This window comes from Apis cerana, linkage group LG4 (genome assembly GCF_029169275.1).
Source record: "Apis cerana isolate GH-2021 linkage group LG4, AcerK_1.0, whole genome shotgun sequence".
NCBI lineage: Eukaryota > Metazoa > Arthropoda > Insecta > Hymenoptera > Apidae > Apis > Apis cerana.
Window position 1 is genome coordinate 6,679,190 of NC_083855.1, and position 18,391 is coordinate 6,697,580.

Genomic DNA, 18,391 nt, shown 5'->3' on the forward strand with positions numbered 1-18,391 from the left:
ATGAGGAGAAGCTGAAGAAGCACATGATCAAAGTACATCAAAAAGAGAAACCGTTTCAGTGTGTCCTTTGCAACAAATGCTTCAAAACGGAAGAATTCTTGAAGACTCATCTCAAGCAGCACAACAAGCGATTCACCTGCGACATCTGCGGTATATCCAAGGTATCCGGCTACGATTTGCGACTGCACAAGAAGAAGCACAACGAGGAGTACGTGACTCATTGCGAGATATGCGGTAAAGGCTTCTATACGAATCAAACGTTGGAGAGACACCTGCTCACCCACACGGGGGAGAAACCGTTCGTCTGCAAGATCTGCAACACTCCTTACGCGAGTGCTGCTTATCTGAACACTCACATGAAGTCTCACGGCGAGCGAGAGAAACACAAATGTAACGTGTGCAATTTCGAGAGCTATTGGAAGGCGGCTTTGAAGGTGCACCTCAAGATACACACCGGTGAGAATCTCATCACTTGCGAGATTTGCGGCAAATTGGTCTCGAGCAAGGCTTATCTCCAGATCCATATGCGTATACATTCGGGGGAGAAGCCGCACGTATGTGAAGTATGCGGCAAAGCGTTCAGCGTTCGAAAATATTTGATCGTGCACCTGAGAACGCATACAGGCGAAAGACCGTACGAGTGCAAGGTGTGCCAGAAAAGGTTCACGCAGCAGGGTTCGTTAAATTCACACATGAAGTCGCATCACGAGAGAAAGTAGTGAACCAAAGGCGTAAATCTTATGTATGTGTGTTTATGTATGCATGAAAAAAAAGAAAAAAAGTAGATTATTGGAAGAAGAAATCGCGTTTGAGAATGGGAGAGGTATGTGCACTCGTTCTCCTTGGAAATTAGATTTTTGATATAACAGGTAGAATCGTAGAAAGAATATTTATAAGACTCGATTGGAGAAAATTGATTTTCATTAGAAATGTATTGTAAATGTTAAGAGATTTTTACGTATTTGGCTACTGTGGTGAATTTTTTGCAAGCTGTTTCATTGTACTAGAAAATTCATTGAATATTCATTGTTTAATGTATATATTCTATTAATTGTTATTAATTTTTAAAAGTGAAATTATTTACTTTGATTTTTAAAATTTCTATTATTATTAAAATTTGAATTGTTGCTATATTAGTACCACTCATTTATATGCATTTGTAACATTTCCTAATATTGTACTGAAAAGAAAATTTAATTTTTTCAATGATCTTAGTAATGATAAAATGTTACAAAAAGTTTAACATGGTAGCCATCGCAGTGTTATGATAAATTTTTGTAATTTAGTACTACTTTTTACTCAGGTTTATCCTGTATTTTTCAAATGGTATTTTTTACAAAAGAAAATTGATATTAGTAAGATTTTTCTAACAGCTTTACACAAATCAAATTATTATATCATAAAGCGATAATAAAATAATTGATAAACTGCATCAAGCAGTTTTATAATAAGCGCAAATTAAATTGAAAATTAATTATTAAATAAATTAATAATTGCAATGAACGAAAGATTTCATCGAATCCAAGGATTAGTACGTCAGATAATTTTGTAGTAAGACTGCTTCTGATTTATCAATATTTAAATAGCTCAAACAAATTTAAAATTGTTTTTACTAACAATAGAGATAATCTCGACATACAAATAATAATCGTATCTTAGAATCTCGCGATATAAAAGGTGCCATAATATAAAAAAGATTCTAAAAAAAAAAAAGAAATTAATTTTAACAAAATTAAATATAAAATTACATACCGTTCACGTACATTTTTATTTTCTTGCTTAATAATTTCTTAATAATGGAAACGTAATATAAAAAAATTGGAATATATATATATAAACAATTAGCAATATGATAAAAATAAGAGGATGATTTATGTACAATAAGAATACAACAAAAAGTAGAATAAAACTTGCAGTATGATAGCATCTATTTTGTTAATTAATTATGTACAAATTATTTACTAAATTATTTTTACTAAAAGTATAAACACGAAGAACAATTTATATTTAATATAAATTTTGTGGATTTAAATTTATTAAATTCATCATGGATTTATAACAAAGACAATTATTATGCAGTTAAACAATTATTGTATTGTAGTGATAAAATTTTAGGAATTATATTGTAATACGCATATAATTAATAACTTTTTGTTAACTTTTAATACATTTGTATAACTTTTCATGTAAATACACATCGTCCAAGTTAATAACGCACATTACAGATAAGCGAAAATTTATCTCTTTATGCGAATAAACTTATTTTTTTATGTATTATGCGCGATACATCTATATATATATGATTCTGTGTTCATCTTTTATATTTTTATTTTCTAAAAAGTATTTTTTAAGGTGTATACGAAATATGATAATGGAAAAGATTATCTTGAAAAAGAAGATTGAAAAATACAGTAAATTTTTACAACAAAATTTGTATACAATAAAATCCCGCTTTTCTTAGAAATGTACAAAAATTTTATTGAACGTTAAGATTGTAATTAAATGCTGAAACAATTTTTATTTATCGCGAAAATTATTTTCGCATCATGTAAATGTCTTTCATGAAAGAACAACGAGTTTATAAATTAATCTTTGTTAACCAAAAAAAAAAAGGGAAAGAAAAGAAAACGATATATTATAAAAAATTATATATATTCATACTATATATTCATACGAACAACGAAATACAGACATTTTATCCAGACAAAAACTGTATTATTTCAACAAGAAACTTCATTTCATTTGACGAAAAAAAGATTTACATTTTTGTAAATAACGCACAAAACAATTTTTTGATTCGAGTTATGCAAGATTCAGTCGAAGAAGAAAGAAGAGGAGAAGTAATTCGAAAAAACCATTTCGCTCTTTATGCTATATATATATATATACGTTCAGTGTATATTTCATCAAATGTAAATCGAGCTAAATATTCGTTAATAATAATAATAATAATAATAAAACAAGTACCTTTCACAATAAAAAAAAAAAATCGAAAGTTGTCGTTAGATCTAAACCAATAAAATAAAGAATCGCTATTGACGACACTTTTTTTTTTCATTTTCTTCGCAGATCTCCATCGATTACGAGGATCGAACCATCGATAGAAGATATGATCACGGAAAAATCGGTGATAGTATTTTCGATCTTGAAAGAAGAGGATCGATCGACGACGAATCAACGGAAATTCGACCAAGATTCGCAACGTTTCGTCAATGTCGAAGAGATACGCAATAGCCACGTTGTAACCACGAACCAGCAAGAATGCAAAGGGACGTTGAAAGAGGACTACGCGACTGCAACGAGGCAGAGGAATCCTTCGGCGCAGACGTTCTATCAGTGTCAAATATGCAGGAAGCTTTTCAGGACGAAGAATCTGTACGAAGGCCATCTTGTGTCGCACAGCGACGCTCGACCGTACCAGTGTGACATTTGTGGAAAGTCGTTCAAAAGGAGCAACACTCTGACCGTCCACAGGAGAATCCACACGCGGGAGAAGAACTTCGTGTGCGACGTGTGCGGGCACGCGTTCGTTCAAGCGTTCCAGCTGACCATCCATCAGAGGCGCCATTTCGAAAAGTACACGAGGTATTGCGAGATCTGCAAGAAAGGATTCTTCACAAACGCCGAGCTGCACGGTCACATGAACGTGAAGCACGGCGCCAAGGAGCACGTCTGCCAGAATTGCAACAAGTCTTTCCCTAACAATCACAGCCTCGTAAAGCATCTGAAGTTTCACGACCCAAACTTCAAACCTGTGAAGCATCAGTGCGAATTTTGCGGGAAGACGTTCGTGTACAAGAATTCGTTGGTGTTCCACGTGAAGACCCATATGGGCGAGAACAAGCACACCTGCCATCTTTGCGGGAAATCGGTGTCTTCCAAGGGATCTCTCCAAGATCATCTCCGTCTTCACAGCGGGGAGAAGCTGTTGATCTGCGACATCTGCGGCAAAGCTTTTCGCAAGAGGAGCACCTTGGTCGTTCACAAAAGGACTCACACAGGGGAGAAACCGTACAGCTGCGACACGTGTGGAAAATCGTTCACCCAACATTCCACGCTGGTCGTTCACAAACGATATCACACGGGCCAAAGGCCGTATCATTGCGAGTTTTGTACAAAATCGTTCGTTTCCAGGTCGTCTTTGAACGCTCATAACAAAGTGCACACTCAAGTGAACGTTACTACCGCTACCGCTACGGTGAATCAAACGGAGTGAACCTTTTCGAAGGTTTTTTTTTTTTTATAATATTGTTGGTGGATAATAAAAAAAGCTACATTTTTTTTAAAAACGAAAAGAAAAGAACGTTGAAACGTTGAAACAGTCTTCAAAGCTCACAGGGATATTTGGATAACGCAAACTTTTTGAAGAAGGTTGTAATTTTAGATGCTACTTTACTACCTGATCGAGAAATTTATTTCGATTTTTTATCACATATGTAATATCGATAGAATGTAATTTTGTACATACATACGATAATTGGCTCTAATATCTATATCGAAGGAATTTTTTAACGGTGCCAAAGTTATAATCTGAAAATTTTTTTTCAGTTATATTTTTATACGTTTCTTTAATTCCGCACGATCGAGAATGTAATCTCGTTTTATAGTTCCGCTTTTTTTTAATAATAAGGATATATATATATATATATGTATGTGTATATATATATATATATATAACGTTCCTGTTTATATATTTTTCTTTACAGTATTACAGCATTTTACTTGTACAAAATGTAGTTTAAAGTTGAGAGGGGAGCAAAAGGATCGTTTGTAAATCGTTTTTTCTTTTTTTTTAATATATATATATATATATAAAACATAATATTTTTCCAAGTTACTTAATCGTCGTTTCATGTACAACTTTTGTTAAATAAAACGAAATTGTTTGACATCGTCTAAACGATAAACACTGTGTTGTTAGAAACATTTTTTTATTTATCATCGATCGAATCGATAAGAGAAAAAAATCGCCGATTCTTCAAACGATACTCTCTATCATTTGCCAATTTTTGGTCAGGGAAGATTCTTTGAGATCGTTACAACGATCGCTTGCAGGTATTCGATTCGAGAAAATCGCTTTCCGGGCGCGGAGAGACTGCGATTATTAAACGAGGACTATCCCCGATACTGATGCGTCCCTTCGAATTTTTACATTTCAGGTACAACCAGCTACCTTTCTCCGAAGAGTATTACCCGATGGCGATGTTGACGAAGCTCGAGCTGGTGAAGAAGGACGTGGACGCTACGTCGCCGGTAAAAAGCGGAGACACGGACAACAACTCGTCCTTTCCACCCGTTCCCCTGAACCCCGAGCAAAGCTTCATCAAGCAAGAAGTGGCCGACGAGATCGACGAGGAAGATCTGCCCCTCGCGTACCACTGCAAGATCTGCGGCGTGTTCTTCGCCTCGCAGGCGCTACTCGACAATCACGAGATCGAGCACAAGAGCAAACGGAAGAACACGTGCAACCAGTGTGGAAGAGTGTTCAGAACGTACGTGAACTTGCGGAAACACATGAAGAAGCACAACGGGCGGAAAGGTGGCGGGCGCAAGGCGAACAACAACGCGTCGACGGTTGCCAATCGTTCGAACATAAAGGTGAAGAAGGAGAAGCCCGAGATGGAGTTCATCTGCAAAACGTGCAACAAGGTGTTCAGACACAAGAGCAACTATCAGAAACATCTGATGCGGCACACGGTCGGGGATCTCACGTGCAAGCACTGCCCCAAGAAGTTCCGCCTGTTCCGTGACCTGACCAGGCACGAGAAGACCCACTTCTACCCGAGCTACATGTGCAAGGAGTGCGACTACGAGACCACGGTGTTGGCCGCCCTAAGCATTCACATGTTGCGCCACACCGACAAGAACGATCTACCCTTCCAGTGCAACGACTGCGACAAGCGTTTCCGCAAAGCGATCGATCTGCAGGAGCATTACAACATACACTCCGGGGACAAGCCTTTCGCCTGCCAGTTATGCGGCACCGCCTTCTATCTCAGACGACAGCTGTCCGCCCATTGCAGGCGCATGCACCCGGAGATGAAGGCGAACAAAGTGACGAGCACGGCGTGCGACATCTGCGGCCGAGTTCTCGCGACCAAGAGATCCCTGTTCCGGCACAAGGAGAGCCACAATCCCACCAAACTCTACCTCTGCGATTACTGCGGCAAGAGTCTGAGCAGCGCCGAACATTTGAAGAAGCACAGGCGCATCCACACGGGGGAGAAACCGTACGTGTGCGACATCTGTGGTAAAGGTTTCACGGATTCGGAAAATCTCAGGATGCACAGAAGGGTGCACACGGGGGAGAAACCGTACAAGTGCGACCAGTGTCCGAAAGCTTTCTCGCAGAGGTCAACGTTGACCATCCATAGGCGGGGTCACACGGGAGAACGGCCGTACGTGTGCCAGATCTGCAACCGTGGTTTCTCGTGCCAGGGCAACCTGACGGCCCATCAGAAGTCGACCTGCGTGTAAACGCCAGTGCCTTCTTCGTCGTCGTCGTTGTCCTCGTCGAGGGTTAGAACTCTCTGAGAGATTCGTCATTCGTCTCGAGAGTACCATCGGGTTGGAGCACCTGGTGCTGATAACACTGCAGGAACATTTATGATTGCGCGACTGTGCAAGAACGACGATGAAGCGAAAGAAGTGTGTGATCATGGATTAATCTCGACCAATGAAGATTAAGAATTAAAGAAGCCGTACGAAATCGATCAAATGAATCTTCTTCTTCTTCTTTTTTTTTTTCTTTCTTTTTTTTTTTTTTCCTTTCTTTTTTTATACATATACGCTCACGATACCTTTTGTCAATCGTGTAACATTGCATTTGCGACTGAAATTGTATTATTTGTTTATTGTTACGATGTTCGATGATTCTTTTTGAAATTCTTTATAGCGTTTCAATAGCGTTAAGAATAATGGTTTCTTCGTAAGGCAATATTATTTTTTGTCGATTAGTCGCTCTCTTTCGTTTCTATTAGCTGTGTAACCAATTTAAAATTCATGTGTTGTACAGCAAACAATTTCTACGTTCGTTCGATTAACGCTTTCGCTGTTACTGAACTATCATATGATCTGTATTCGTTATTATTATTTATCGATCTTTATCTCTAAGAATCCCTTGCTACTTCCTTACGCTTTTGTATCTGAAAGAAAGAAAAAAAGGAAGAAAAGAAAGAAAGAAAAATTGATGCAAACGAGGGAAGCGAGTAATACAATTAGAATTTTATACAAATATTATATACTTAATAATTATACAGTTCTGTCTGTATAATTCCAAATGTTTATATTTGAAATGCATACGTATTGAATACGTATATTACGATCATATAAATCGTACATCGCTGAAACGTTACGTGTGACAGTGATATAATTATCCGATATAGTTATTCGTTAACTATATTCGTTAAATTTTTTTTTTTTTTTAATAAAATATTACCGTCGAAAAATAATTAAATGTAGTAATTTCAGTAGCAACGAAAGTGGCGAGAGAGCACTACAAGTTCCATGTTAGTTACGAATATTGATACTCGTTATTATACGTTTAATAAAAGAACGATAATCTATTGGGAAAAAAAAAAAGAACAAATCCGTGCGTGGCGATTTTTCGCTTCAATCGAACAACTTCTCATGCCTTTTTCCGATTGCTCATATTTCGAGCAAATCGATTCGATCGTTTCCCCTTCACGATCATATATATACATATATAATAATAATAATATATATATATATATATATTTCCTCGTTAGGAAAGAGAACGATTATAAAAACACACCTTTAATGAAAATCGTCTGTAGCGATCTGGAAGAAGTTATCGGCGAACGAAATGAAAAATGAGCACGTATAACATGTTTGAAAAATCACGTTGTTGATTGCAGAGATCTCGGGAACGTAGATTGGGACGTGAAATCGGAAGCCAGCAGTGAGAGGACCATCGAGGTCTTGGAATCAGAACTAGAACCGCTTCCATCTCCGCCGGATCCGCACGCGTACTGCGAATTGCCCGAAGATCCTCCTCGAGTCGATCACCCCCCCTCGAACACCTATCGCTCCGTAAATACGGGCAACAACCGAATGAGAAAAATAGCGACGAGGTGGCACGGGTTCGAGGACGACGAGGAGAACCAAAAACGTTACACCTGCTCTGTCTGCGAGCTGGAATTCGCCAAGCACAGGGATTACAAGCGCCACATGGTGAAGCACAGTGATGCCCGCCCCTACATATGCGCCACTTGCGGGAAAGCTTTCAAACGTTCCTCGGAGATATGCAATCACAGGCGGATCCATCGTGATATCAAGTACTCGTGCGAGATATGCGGCTTCACCACGAACAACAAGATCTCGTTGAGGATGCACCACCGCCGCGTCCACGAGAGGGATTATCGCTATCGCTGCGACCAGTGCGACAAGGGTTTCATGTCCAACTACGATCTGGAGGATCACAAGACGAGCCACCTCGAGACCAAGGCGTTCATCTGCGAGTTCTGCGGGAACGGTTACTCGCAGAGATCGTACCTGGTCTCCCACAAACGGGTGATGCACGGGATCAAGATGAGCACGCCCAAGGCGTTCCAGTGCAACATCTGCAACAAGAGAAGCTTCGCCACCGAGCAGGAGCTGCGTAGCCACTTGAATCTGCACTCCCAGATGTTCCTGTGCGCGGAATGCGGCCAGAAATTCGCGACCAACTACGCCCTCAAGCTTCACTGCCGGAGGCACACCGGGGAGAAACCGTATCAGTGCCCCTTCTGCCCGAAAGCTTTCGCCAGGTCGCCCGCGCTCAGGGTCCACAAACTTACACACACGGGGGAGAGGCCGTACGTGTGCAACATATGCGGCCAGAGTTTCACGCAGAGGAGCAGTTTGATGGTGCATCACAAGAAGCATCCTGGAAACCATCCACCGCCCCCTCCTCTACCGCTCACCAGACTCGCCAAGGACGCGAACAAGTCATAGCGTTTCTGGACGCAGCCGGGAATGTTGCAGGAAGGAAGGAAGGAAGGGGATTTAGGATTGAAACCGATCGAACTTGTCCGAACGTTAATTGGGATATTTCAGGATATTTGCTCGATGGATGGACTTTCGCCTCGTCGAGGTTTTTCGTTTTTCCTTCAAGGGAATCCCGCTTTCCACGTCGAATGTCTCCGAATCTCTTACGTTACGCTTTTGATTCCATTTGCGCTTTTTTTTTTTTTTTTAAGTTTCTTTTCCTTTTTCTCGTTTCCGCTAATTAAGTCCACGCTTAAGTAAGTTCAACACGGAATATAACTCGAGCGTTTCTTTGTACATGGTCGATAATGGGTAATTGTTTATCGTTCTCGCTTGAACAACGAGCAGCGGATCATTTATAACGATATTTTTATAATTCAGAATAAAAAGCTGCTTTATCTTTATAAATCTGAAGTTTTAAGCAAAAGGGGGAAATCGCGCGCCCTGCATTTTACTGATATAACAGTTCAATGCTGTTTTAGCCCCGTAGCGTTTATTTTGTATCTGTTTAAATCTCGAATTATTGTACAGCATTCTGGGGGAAAGAAAAAAAAAAAAAAAAGAAAAAAAGGAAAAAAAGAAAAAAAAATCGCGGGAAACGATGAAGCTTCTAATAATAATTGATGACTCGAGGATTGATTAACAAAAATTGCTTCGTTAGTGATAAAAAAAAAAAAAAAAAAGATATTCAAGTTAATTATTAATCGAGAGGAATTAAATGTGTACATAAAATGATGTACTTAAGCGAAAGGTTTGTTGGTTGATTGGTGTAAAGTACAGTAAATGAAACGATTGTGAATTCACGATTAGAAAGGAGTGAAAGTGAAACATATTGGCGGTTATGATAAATAGATCGGATTAAGCGTGAATCGAGCCTTACGAATGTCGATCATCGATAATCGAAGAAGAATAAAAAAAAAAAAAGAAAGAAAGAAAGAAAAGGAAAAAAAAAGAATGAGAGAGTGGGAGAGAAAGTAAGAATAGCGTGAGAATGGAAGCGAGTTTTTCGTGAGTTTTCGTCGGTTGTTCTAGAAGCTGTGACAATTTTACTAATGTAAGTAGACACTGACTGTAAATTCACACATTAACCCGGAGAATCGAATTGTTTCAGTGCAATGTTCGACATGCATTCATTGCTTGTACTGAATTCTTTGTTCCTTTAATTAAATCCTTTTCAGAAATCGCTCGATTGTTCTCACTATACATGATTGTACTCACTCTTACGTTATTTTACCCGCATCTGATTCCTCGCCTTTTTTTTTTTCTGTTCGACACATATACAGCGTGCAACGTTATTTATAAAAGCTCGATCATCGACAGGAGTTGTCTCTCTGAATAAACGAGGCGCTCAAAGGAAGCAGATCTATCACCACCGATATCTTCTTGATTTTCTTCCTTTCCTTTCTCTCTCTCTCTCTCTCTCTCTCTCTCTCTCTCTCTCTCTCTCTCTCTCTCTCTCTGTCTGTCTGTCTGTCTATCTGTCTCTTTCTCTTTGTTTCGTGCAAACTCAGCGTCGTTTCGATCACGTACTTACGTTCTGACTAAACGAATGGATGTTTCAGGAGGTCTACGATCGCGGAAACGTCCTTGGACCAGGATAGAAAAGTTCGAGTGACCGCTGTGCAGGATTCAGTGACGTTGAAAATCAAATTGGAACGCGAGGATTCGGATAACTCGGGGAGAAATGAAATAAACGTCACGAGTGATTATTTAGAGAGGAAAGTGTTGGACGAGCCGATCGTCGACTCGGTGAAAACTGTTTTGGTGCCGGTCAGGGATCTAGTGACCAAGGAAGTGAAGAATATGTTGGTGCCTGTTGAAGTCAGGGACGAGACTGGATTGAACGTGATCAAGAGTGTGCTTATACCGTTCGAGGGAGACGACGGGTTGGTGTCTTACGAGCTTAAAAAGGTAATGGTACCTATCAAGCCGGAATTGAGTCTGCGCCAGAGGAAGGGCGAGAGCAGATTCGCGACGAGTCAAGCCAAGGACAGGCGGTCGAGTTGCAAGGGAGGCGAGAGGAAACGAAAGAGAAGCGAAGAGGGGCTGCTGGAAGGGGGGAAAGAAATGGTATTGGAGGAGAGGGTGGAAGTTGACGAGGTAACGAAAGGATCGAAATTGAAAACGGACGTAAAGGGGGAAGTGGACGAGATATTAGATACCTTGAGGAACGTTTGTCCGTTCTGCGAGAAGTGTTTCAAGGACGAGGAGCAAATGCAGAAGCACGCCCTGAAAACCCATAAGAAGCCGTACAACTGCGACAAGTGTCACAAAGGTTACTTCTCGGATCTGGCGCTTGAGGAGCATCGAAAAACGCACGAGGTGGTCTACTTTCATCGATGCTCCGTCTGCCAGATGCAGTACAAAACCGTGACAGGGTTGAAGCATCATAGGATCCGCGAGCACACCGACATAGACCCGAAATTTACCTGCGACTGTTGCGGCAAGAAGTTCAAGTTGAAATTGGACCTTGCCCTTCACATAGACAGGTCTCACATGAACGCCACCTACATCTGCAGATTCTGCGGAATGGCCGTGAAGAATATCACTCACCACGAGACGAAGCATCAGGAGAATAAGGAGATCGTCTACACCTATTGTTGCACCGTCTGCCCCAGAAAATTCAAAGCTTGGAACACCTTGGAGAATCACTTGCTGATGAAGCACAAGGCTTCGAACGTGGGAACGGACATGCTGCGAACGCTTTGCCAGAAAAGATTCCAATCGAGAAGCGATTTCTATCAGCACGTGTTGCTCAATCAAACGGATGTTAAGCAGCACAAGTGTGACGCGTGCGGGAAAACCTTCACCTCCGAGTACAATCTTCGCAATCACGTCGCCCTCCATTCCCAGACTTACGCCTGTACCCAGTGCGACAAGAATTTCACCACGAATTATTTGTTGAAGCTGCATCTTCGGAAGCACACCGGCGAACGGCCATATCAGTGCAAAGTATGCTTGAAGACGTTCGCCAGATCTGCTTCCCTTAGAATGCACAGATTGATCCACACTGGTGAGAAACCGTACGCCTGCGATTTGTGCGGGCAAAGCTTTACTCAGAGGGGCAGCATGATGTCGCATCGCCGCAAGCATCCAGAGAATCATCCGCCTCCTCCTCCGCCTCCCCCCCTGTTGCTCACCAATCCCGAGAATAACGAGCATTAGTTTGGCGGAGAATCGAGAAAATGTTGCAGTTTCTAAAATTGAGATTTTTCCATAAATTTGAAGTTTTTTTTTTTTTAATCTAGCTATCGAAAAGACGAATATTTTGATATAGGGGAAACGATGCAAAAGGTGGAGTTAGAAAGTAGGAAAAATTGTATTCACATTTTGTTTCATTTTTTTTTTTCTTTTTTTTTTTTTTTTGTTACGTAGAATCAAGCCATCAAGTTTTGTATAATATCGTCGTTAATTTTCACATTTCTCTTTTCTATATTAATTTTATTTATACGTAATGATATTTTTGTAATTGAGAAAAAGAGAAAGTTGCCTTTGATTCGATGGCTCGCGGAAGAGGGTTTCCATTGTACGTATCTCTTTGTTCAAAGATTTATAGTATTATCGTTCATTATTAATTCTTCTCTGTATAATATAATGTAATTATATTATATTGAAACGTTGTAAAAAATGATTTATAAATTATTTTTCTTCTTTTTTTTTTTTAATTATACGAAATTTCGTCGTTACCAGCAACAATACTCAAACCATATATATAAACCCACATTTTGTACGAGACTATATATATATATGTTAAGATTATATAGTTTATGCGATGAGATAAATATCTACTTTAAAATATGAGAAATTGTTAAAAGTTAAATCGACACCAGAAGAAAGAATTATTGTAAAATATAATTCTTACGAAAATACGAAGGGAGCAATGCAAATAGAAAATATGAAATCGTGTTACCTGTACATTTGTGAGTATCGCGTCGATTGTTGAAAGATGAATATATGCGAAAGAGAAATTTTTAATAATTTAAGTGATACTATAAATTTGTTAATTTCGAATTTATATTCGATGCATTTATTAATTGTATAGGATTATCTGTTTCTTTGATTAAATCAATTTTTAATAATTGTTAAACACGCGTTGCACAATTTTTGCATCCATTCGATTATTTTCCTTATTTTACTTTTTCGTTAATAAATAAGATCTACAGAGAAATGCGTATAAAATAAACAAGATTATTGACTGTTACAGAACTTGACTGTTTTGCAACCAGATCTACCCAATTTCCATCTATTTTTTGTTCAAATATTTTCATTAACTCTTCTACCACTGACTAAACGAATCGATGTTTCAGGAATTCGACGATGATGGAAAGGTCCAAGGAACTAGACTCGATACAAGGATTGGTTACGTTATGTCCCAGATCGAATCCTCCGGATCAGACAAAGATTGATCAAAGATTGCCATTCGAATGTGAAAAAGAATTAAAGAATAAATTATCTAGAAAAATTTTAAGAAATTGTAACAAGATTAATGATAAACCAGAGACGGTGAGGAAAAATGAAAACAATTTAACGAATGATTCATCATTGAACGGAGTTAACGTTGATTTAATTTCGAACAGGAATATCGTTGACAATCGTGTTCGCTTAAAAGATGTTGACAGCGATTTATCATCGCCTGTAAAAACGATGAAGGATGATCCAAGTGAAAGAAATGATTTGTGCATAAATTCAGTGACACAGATATTGGTTGCAATCCCAGATCCGGTGACTAACGAGATTAAAAATATTCTGTTGCCGATTGAAACGAGAGATGCCTCTAGATTGAACGTAATTAAAAGTGTCCTTGTACCCATTCGTGACTCGAATGGTGTTATATCGTACGATATTAAAAAAGTAATGGTGCCTATCAGATCGGAGTTAAATTTATCCCAGCCATCGAAAGTCGAAAACAAAATGGTATTGGTCGGTAGTACAAATAAACCTGTCAAAAATGAGGAAAAAGAAGACGAACGAATATTAAACGAGAACGAAACAAGAATAAATGACGAAATAACGTTAGACGTTAAGAATAATGTGCAACATTCTTCATCGGAAGAAGCAACGAAAAATTTAACGAAAGATAAGGAAGAGGAGGATAGAGAATCGCAAATAGTATCTATCCAAGAGTGTCAGAAAGAAGAGACGGATCAAATATTAGAAACTCTGAAGAACGTTTGCCCGGTATGTCAAAAAGTATTCAAGAGCGAGAACATGATGCAAAGGCACGTGCGCAAGTTTCACGAGAAGACGTATCCTTGCGACAAATGTAGCAAATGTTATCCGTCAAAATTATCATTGGAAGAACACAAGAAATCACACGAGGATGATTCTTACTTACAATGCTCCATGTGTCACTTAAAATACAAACGCAAGATAGGCTTAAAGTATCATCAGATCCGTGTGCACAGCAACATGGATCCAAAATTCATGTGCGATTATTGCGGGAAACGTTTCAAATTGAAACTGGATTTGAGTGTCCATATCGAGAAGATACACATGGGAATCGCCCATATCTGTAAAATATGTGGCAAGGTAGTGAAAAATATCACGCATCACGAGTGGCAACACGACAGGGCGGCCAAGAAAGTCGTTTACAAATACAGTTGCGATCTTTGTCCAAAAAAATTCACGACTCGCAACAATTTGGACAACCATTTGCTCATGCACAAAGACGGATTCAAGTGTACCCTTTGCGACGAAGTTTTCTCTTCGCCATTCGCGCTTGGCAGCCATAAGAGCACGAAACACAGACCTGGCGCCATCTGCCCTATTTGCGAGAAAGTTTTCAACAGTACCAGCAATTTTTATCAACACGTGCTCACCCATGCTGGAATCAGACCGTATAAATGTGACATTTGTGGAGAAGATTTCACGCAAAGATCCAGTGTTCTGAGACACCGAAAAACTCATCCTGGACCTCTTCCTCCTTTAACAGATCCTACTCCTATTGCGGATACTGCTAGGAAGATATTGGAACAACTTTCGAGTGCTTGACTTGTTAACGTATCTATAACGTGCAACTGTATTGTTGTGAACAACGTTAATTTTGTTTTAAAGGATTTATCGAGAAACGTGAACAGAAATGGATGAATTTTGAAAATACACGGTGCTTCTGAATAGTTATTGTAGTACAAAGTTTGGAAAAAGATGTAAAAAGATGTTTGTGATATGGTAATTGAACGTACCAACGTATGTGTCAAGAATCGTTACGTTAATATCGATTGATTTTATCGTTTCACTGTTAATGAAATTCAACATTTGTGAAATATTCTATTCTTGAGACTGATTTTGATTTCTTTTTTATATACAGAGAATTTTATTTCAAATTTGATAATGAATAGATATTTGAAGATTTATATATAAAAGTTATAAGTATGTATACTTATTTACATATGAGAAACGTATCAACGTTTCTTTATTAAATATTAACATTTTATTTAGTATTTTAATTGAATAACTATTTTGTAATAAAAATTTACAAAAAATTATAAAAATATCCGTTTAAATTATTCTAAATTATTTTGGTTAAACGATTTGAGATGTAATATTGTTTAAATTATTGATTATTTTGAGTTTAATATATTTTTAATAAAATTAATTTATCATGTGTCGAAATACAAAAGTGATCATCCAATGATTTCACGCAAATGACGTGAAAATATTGGCATTTAAATATCTCAGTTGATTTATTAATATAGTGTACATTAAATGACGCAAAAGTAAGTTACAATTTTCATATATTCAAATGTTATGTAAATCATATTTTTACATATCTTTTATCAATACATATTTGATTATTTCTATTTTAAGAAAAGATAATATTGTTCAACTAATATGTCAGATAATTTTTTTTTTTTTTTACGAATATTTAAAGTTTTATTTTTTTAGACCAAACAAATTTTAAGCTTATTAGAATTATAATTACTTTGTATTCCATAAATAATAATAGTAATAAATCACATTTTTCTCACATACTGACACATAATATCCTTGTTTCAGAGGAGAAGCTGACTCAGAACAGCAAAGAAATCCAGAAAGAAATTCGTCTTATTGTTTAACAGAAGTTAATTTACAAAATCAGAAGAAAGATGATAAAACATCAAAAATATCGAATCAAATTCCATGGACGAATTCCACAAAATTAGAAATTCATCTGGAAGAATCACAAAAACAAATTCTCTTCATTCACACGAGCTCTAAAGATTCTACGAGAAATTTAAAAATTTCAAAAATAAATTTTTAAACAGCCTCGTTGAAAAGAGGAAAAATCGAATCAATTATCCCAAAGAAGGACGAAGTCGAGATAAATCAAGTATTAAATAATATCAGAAACACTTGTCCGTTTTGCGAAAAGCGGTTCGATAACGCGAAGAAGGTTGAGAATTACGTAATGTGCATAGAAAACCGTATAAATGCGATAAATTGTAAAAGAACATGTCACACAGTTCGAGCATTAAAGGAACACAAGATGATCCATCGATCGGATTATTTCTTCGAGTGCAATATCTGTCACGTGAAATACAAGAGCGAAGACAGCTTGAAGAAGCACGATATGCAAAACTCCATAGCAATTACGAATATATATGTGAATATTGTAGCCGTAGCTACAAATTGAAGACAGACTTGACTCATCACATGAAGAGATTACTTTTCAGAGTTACAGATTTGTCGATTCTGCAGGAAGGAAGTAAAGAATGTGAAGATACACGAGTGGAGACACCAAAAACGTGACAAAGAAATGAAATATGTGCATATGTGCCATTCGTGCCACAAGAAGTTCCTTTACAGAGATTGGACAATCATTTGAGGCTCTACGAAAAAGATTTTAGATGTGAGGGCTGTGGCAAAGAGTATCATGGAACACGTGAATCAATGAATCAAAAGATTCAAGAAGCCAAGTGAAGATTTTGACTTTATCTTATGTCAAAAAGCGTTTTCTTCCTGCAGTAATTTTTATCAGCACCCACATTGGGATCAGGCGATGTTTGCGAGGAAGATTTTATTCAGCCTTTTGAGATACAGAAGACATCATCTTAGATCACTTTCGCCGTTGCAATACGATTCATCCGGAGATTGCTGAATTGGCCAGGAATTATTTGCAGAAACTATAAAAGTTGCGTCTTGGACGTGGGATTATGATCGATTTGAAATTACGTTCTTCGCGAATTGAGACTTGGAATGTGATTTCAAATAATTGAGATGCTGCTTTTTTGGGAACAATTTAAAGTATTTTAGAGGACAATTTGAGATTATTAATGTAAGTGATTTAGTTTATCCACGATTATATGAGATACGTTTATTTTTTTATTAAAATATCATGTTTTGGTTGTAATGATGAAGACTTTGTTTGAGGTTGAAAATTTGATGATGTTATTAAAGGTAATTTTTGATGGAAATTTAAGAAATTGTTTGATTCATATCAATTGACAGGCATATATTTAAAAAAGAAAAGATTAATTGAAATATGTGCAAAGATACTTTTTAAATTTCTTATTTCACAATATATTCTTTACAGTCTAAGTTAATTGAACAATACAAAAGAATATTTATTATAAAATAAATAAATAAAAATAATAACAATTCAAGCGATAAATGAAATGGAATTAAAAATGTTGCTTATTAATATATAATGTAAGATTATAAATAAGATGGAAAATATTTTTAAAGACTGCAAAATTATTTATAAGTTGAATTTGAAATATTAAGTTCTAATATTATCATATATATATATATATATATATATATTTTTGTAATAATAATGAAGAATATTTTTGTACATTTGTATATATTTAAATCATTATCTTTAGAAATAAAGTCATGAGAATTGTTAATTTTAACATATATAAAAAATACGTTAACTTATTACAAATTATTTTAATCTATGTATTATTGAATAGATCATAGAACTTTAAATTAATAGTTAAAAAATTCAAAATTTGTGGTTTAAAAACGTATTAAAAATTATCCTAACATATAAATTTGAAATTCAAATTATTCTTGAGTATTACAGGAAGAAGAAGATACGTTGAGTTTTAGTCAAATTTTATTGTTATATTAATAAATACTCCCACAAAAATATTCCAATTTTATACCATAATTATACCATAAATATACATGATTATTATCCTTTCATCTTCCATTATTATTATAATACAATAGTAAAAATAATTCAATATTCTTTTTTTCTACAGTGTAATTAATGTGCAATGCGTTTTTGAAACGCAACGAATATAATCGAAACACACATCCGAGAAATCTTCTCGCATAATCCAGGGTTCTAAAGGAAGAGCAAACTCAATTTTTAAGAAATCTTAAATATATTCCAGGTGCATGTTCTCGTGCTCGGTTTAGTCAAAAAAAAAAAAAAATAAAAAAGAAATAATAATAATAAAAAGAAATAATAAAA

The 18,391-nt window shown here is 36.9% G+C and overlaps 2 protein-coding genes and 1 pseudogene across 10 annotated transcripts in view; all 3 read left to right on the top strand.

The window, feature by feature from the left end:
- LOC107995633 (zinc finger protein ZFP2) overlaps nt 1-18,391 on the top strand; it is a 53,429-nt gene that overhangs the window by 16,299 nt on the left and 18,739 nt on the right. Inside the window, exon 5 of one of the 9 annotated variants that reach the window (XM_028665672.2) lies at nt 13,296-15,479. The exons of 5 other annotated variants lie outside the window; for them this stretch is intronic. In XM_028665672.2, the coding sequence (XP_028521473.2) occupies nt 13,296-14,979 (1,684 nt within the window). In that variant the 3' untranslated portion in view covers nt 14,980-15,479. Of the gene's footprint in view, nt 1-3,069; nt 4,908-5,159; nt 6,719-10,550; nt 13,076-13,295; nt 15,480-18,391 lie in introns of those variants that run through there. 3 more of the 9 variants (XM_017053261.3, XM_017053262.3, XM_062073929.1) reach the window with 3 other exon arrangements.
- On the top strand, nt 6,506-10,191 carry LOC133666013 (zinc finger protein 239-like). The gene is made up of 2 exons (XM_062073939.1): nt 6,506-6,648; nt 7,878-10,191. Exons 1-2 carry the CDS (start codon nt 6,635-6,637, stop codon nt 8,953-8,955), a joined length of 1,092 nt encoding a protein of 363 aa, XP_061929923.1. The 5' UTR covers nt 6,506-6,634; the 3' UTR covers nt 8,956-10,191.
- Nucleotides 15,471-18,063, top strand: LOC133666012 (zinc finger protein 431-like; annotated as a pseudogene).